Source organism: Nesoenas mayeri (genome assembly GCF_963082525.1).
Source record: "Nesoenas mayeri genome assembly, chromosome: 29".
NCBI lineage: Eukaryota > Metazoa > Chordata > Aves > Columbiformes > Columbidae > Nesoenas > Nesoenas mayeri.
In genome coordinates this window covers 983,713-988,548 of record NC_137561.1, presented here as the reverse complement: position 1 = coordinate 988,548, position 4,836 = coordinate 983,713, and the positions used below count along the sequence as shown (strand labels likewise).

General features: G+C 52.3%; 1 protein-coding gene across 1 annotated transcript; it reads right to left on the bottom strand.

The window, feature by feature from the left end:
- Positions 1–3,090: 3,090 nt before the first annotated feature.
- Positions 3,091–4,023, bottom strand: LOC308050592 (olfactory receptor 14A16-like; the record flags this gene model as incomplete). Its single annotated transcript, XM_080360754.1, has 1 exon — positions 3,091–4,023. One exon carries the CDS (start codon positions 4,021–4,023, stop codon positions 3,091–3,093), a length of 933 nt encoding a protein of 310 aa, XP_080216880.1.
- Between the last annotated feature and the right edge of the window lie 813 nt (positions 4,024–4,836).

Sequence of the window (4,836 nt, the reverse complement as noted above, 5' to 3'; positions counted from 1 at the left end):
GACAATATACATAAAGTAAAATATATGACACTCAGTGCAAATGCCCACAGAACTCCCACTGTGCTGAACAGGCAGCCCAAAAGAAGAGAGCACCCTGGTCCTGAACAGCTGATCCAGCAAGAGAAAGTACAAGTGCAAAAGGCAGAGAGGCCCAAGGGTCAACTGAAAAACAGCAAAACATCGTAAAACTGAACTAACACTGAACTCCCAATAGAATGGAACTTCCAAACAGAGCTAAGCAATGTAGTCGGAAAAGCAAAACTAACGGGCAGGAAAATACACCTCCAGCTTTATAGTGAGGATGACACTAATGGTAGAGAATAGCTTGTTGATTGACCTGGATGTCAATCAAGGTGCTGTCCTGTCTGTGTCTCCTCCTACCAATTTGCACCTGCAGCTGCACTCCAGAGAAGTCCTTGGTTTCACTGACAATAGTCCAGGTAAATTAAATGGAAATAGATAAATTAAATTAAGAAAATATACTGAGTGCCATCCCCTGTGTAACTCCAGTCACACGGAGCAGCCAGTCCTGCAGAAGGGAGCACCTTGGTCCTGAACAGCCCATCCCAGCGAGAGAGAGCAAAAGGGCAACAGGCAGAAAGGCCCAAAGGCCAACGGCAAAATGGCAGAACGGCAAAAGGCCGAACTGACCTCGAACTCCTGACAGGATGAAACTTCTGAATGGAACTAACCAAACCAGCTGGAAAACCCAAAGTAACGGATGTAACAAGCCCTAGAAGCCGGCTCCAGATTTAGACTGAGAATGACGCTAATCATGGGGAATATTTCATTGATCAGTTGCATGTCAATTCAGGCGCTGTCCTGTCTCTGTCCCCTCCTGCCAATTTCTATCTGTGTCTGGATTGCCCAAGAAGTCCTTGGTTTCCCTGACAACAGCCAAGATCTCAGTGAGTTCTGACATTCCTCTCATAGCAAATGGCAAACACTGTAAAGCTGCTAAAAGACAAAATGAACTCTATCCCAGGGAAGAAACAGCATTATCTCATTATTCTCATAGTAATTCTGAACAAAAGACTGTACTGGCTGTGAAGGAGAGTGGTTCAAAATCCATGAAGAAAATCAACTCAATTTCTGTAGAAACAGCACGTTTCCTCACACTCCACTTAACCAGGCTACACACTGTGTGTAGTACACCAGTAGTAAACACTACTACTGCTACTCCACACATGACCCAGACTTTCTCTGGCCACACGACAGCTCCTCCTGTTCCTCCAGAATGGGGAACCTCACACTGGGACACACGGCTCCAGATGTCACCACACCAGTGCTGAGTCACGATGGGCAATAACTGCCCTTGTCTGGGTGGCCACGCTCCTCCCAGTGCAGCCCAATGTGATCATGGGCATGTTCCTGCTCAGCACCACTGAGAACTGGCTGAACATCCAGGCTCAGAGGGTTGTGACCAGTGGCACAAAGCCCAGCAGGAGGCACCATGAGGAGCACTGAAGGACACCATATCCCCACCCAACATCTCCTCCTACAGGTGTCTCTTGGATCTCTGGAACCACCTCAGTGCCAAGGGGGAGAGCACGGCCTCTATGGGGTGGAGGAGATGGGGTCTGCAATGAGGGTCCAGGGGCAGTTTCTCCTGGTTGTTCATGCAGCAACAAGCTGGGCTGGATATTTGGAGAGAGGAACTCTTCCTAAGGGCCTCCAGTGAGCGCGGGGGTGGTCTCCAGTTTCCTGCATGCTGCCTTTTCTGGTGGAGATCACAGAGGCTGGCCCCCCTCTTAGAGGACCCAGGACAGGCCTTGTCCTTCCTCTGGTCACAACTGGACCCCAGATCTCCAGCTTGGCCCCAGCTCATGAACCTTGTCTAGGGCAGACTTTTGGGGTAAAGTTGACAAGACGGGTGCATAAGTTTGTCTTAAGGACATGTGATGAGCACCAGGACTGAAGTACCAGAGCAAAAGGATGTGGCTTCTCAGTGAACACTTTCTTCGGTGCAAGTCCTGACACAGGGTCCCAGACTTGCTTTCCATTCTGCACTTCACGAGGGATGATGCACTCAGAGATGGCAAGTGGGGGACACCAATCCTTCTCCAGCTACTTCCCAGGCCTGGTGAAGCACCAGGACAGCAAGGACTTCTGGCCCTGCACCCTAAACTCTGAGTGTTATCTTGGGGCAGCTGAACACCAGTACTTTTCTCTCCAGGGCAATTTCCAGCCCAGGTCAGCTCCCGTCTGATCTCCCCCATCCCTCCTCTGATCTGCTCGGGTGCTCCTGGCCCCATCCTGTGCTCCCCACAGGGCCCCAACCTGGCCCTGGTGGTTGTGAGGGACCAGTCCATGGTGATTGACCTGGGGCTCCTTCCACGGGGTGTCCAGTGCACAGGGGCACAGCCCAGCCCTGCTCTGCTGGTCCTGCAGGTCTCTGGCAGGAGCCTGGCTGTGAGAGGACACTGCTGTGTGCCAGCCCTGCACACACACACTGTTCAGCTGTACAATGGGGTTTCATCTGTGGGCCAGTTTCTTGGGTATATTCTTGAGAGAAGATTTGGAAGAAGAGCCAAACCTTCAAGCCCTGCCCTGAGGAGATCACCATTCTATCTGGAAAGGCTGTTGTGAGGCCAGTTCTGTCACAGCAGTGCCCATTGCCTGTCCCTGCCTGCGCCCACAGCACTGACACACAGCAGGACGGTGACCAAGCTGCCAGAGCACTCAGGCCTTGCACCAACACCAGGGATGAGAAGGAGAGTGTGGAGTGGAACCAGAACAGCTCTGGAAGAACAAGTGCTGCTGCTCCCTGGCAAGGCTGCCAGGATGGACTCTTTTACCCTCCTCTCATGAACACAGCAACCATCCCTGGAGCTCTAAAAATGTGCTTGCAGGAAGGATATAGTGATAAACAAGTCACTAAAGAGCCTTTTATTTTTTTTAGAGACAAGGAGATCACGGCTCCTCCTTTACACAGCCAACAGTTATAAAAGAAAAGACAACAGTGAATTAGAAAGAGGTTGACAACATTATCACAATAAGAAGACAACCAACAACACCAGAAAATCCAGCTGACTGGCTGGGCTTGTAATTAGCTACATTAAAACTCCTGTATAGAAGAAGATGGCCAGTTTATTGCTTCAGAAACCAGAGGGATATGAGTTTGCACAGGGCATCCTTGAGCTCCTGGTTCCTCATGCTGTAGATAAGGGGGTTCACTGCTGGAGGCACCACCGAGTACAGAACAGACACCAGCAGGTCCAGGGATGGAGAGGAAATAGATGAAGGTTTCAGATCAGCAAACATGCCTGTGCTGAGGAACAGGGAGACCACGGCCAGGTGAGGGAGGCAGGTGGAAAAGGCTTTGTGCCGTCCCTGCTCAGAGGGGATCCTCAGCACGGCCCTCAAGATCTGTACATAGGACACGACGATGAACACAAAGCAGCCAAATGCTAAACAGACAGTGACCACTAGAATCCCAGCTTCCCTGAGGTAGGAGTGTGAGCAGGAGAGCTTGAGGATCTGGGGGATTTCACAGAAGAACTGGCGCAGGGCATTGCCCTTGCACAGGGGCAGTGAAAATGTATTGGCCGTGAGCAGCAGAGCATTGAGAAACCCAGTGGCCCAGGCAGCTGCTGCCATGTGGACACAAGCTCTGCTGCCCAGGAGGGTCCCATAGTGCAGGGGTTTGCAGATGGCAACGTAGCGGTCGTACGACATGATGGTGAGGAGAGAATACTCTGCTGTTATCCAGAAGACAAACAAAAAGAGCTGAGCAGCACATCCGAAAAAGGAGATGGCCCTGGTGTCCCAGAGGGAATTGGCCATGGACTTGGGGACAATGGTGGAGATGGAGCCCAGGTCAAGGAGGGCGAGGTTGAGCAGGAAGAAGTACATGGGGGTGTGCAGGTGCTGGTCCCAGGCTATGGTGGTGATGATGAGGCCGTTGCCCAGGAGGGCAGCCAGGTAGATGCCCAGGAAGAGCCAGAAGTGCAAGAGCTGCAGCTCCCGTGTGTCGGTGAACGGCAGGAGAAGGAACTGGGTGATGGAGCTGCTGTTGGACATTTGCTGCCTGTGGGCATGAGGACCTGTGCAAGGAGGAAAAGGCAGTGACAAGTCAGGGGAGACTTCTCTGTGGAAAATAAACAGGCTGTTTCTCATGGAAAACCCCCTCCCTGATAGAGGAATGTTCCTGTTCATTCTCTCTTTCTACGAGCTGAGAAAAACAGTTTCTCACAGTTTAAGATACAGTTTGGGCATCTGATTTCCATGAACACAGCTCTGGGGCGAGACCCCCTTAGTTGGTGTGAGAACAAAAACTGACCCACACTCGCACCCCAACCCCAGAGAGCAAGAGCACCAGGGACAGATGGAGAAACAGGGAAGGACACTGCAGTGCTACCAGAAAATAAAGCAAGGACAGAAAGGCAGACGGGCATGCTCTGGAACCTTCTCCTGACCCGGCTGTGCTACTGCCACCCAAAAAATGACACGGAAGAGCAAGTACTTTTAGCACCTTTTTTGTGTACCTCGTTGCACGAACCCTTCATCTGGAGGTCCAGCTGCTGAGGTGGAGACTGGTGACCTGGACCCCATGGCTTTGGGGCAGAGGGTCTGCTGGGGAGGAGAGGAGACCAGGGGTTGCACTGGGAAATGTGTCTCCACTGCAGGGGATGGCAGGGGGGCCTGAAACCCCTCCCCAGCATTTCTAGTCCATCTCCTTCTCCCTGCCCATGTCTGTGCTGCCTGCAGCTGTGTGTCTGTCCCTGGGTCTGCTCCCTGTCAGTGTCACAGACCCCGTCCCACCTGCTCTGTGCTCAGCTCTGTCCTGCTCACACCTCCTGGCACTGCCCAGGGGCAGCTCTGTGTGTGCAGGGG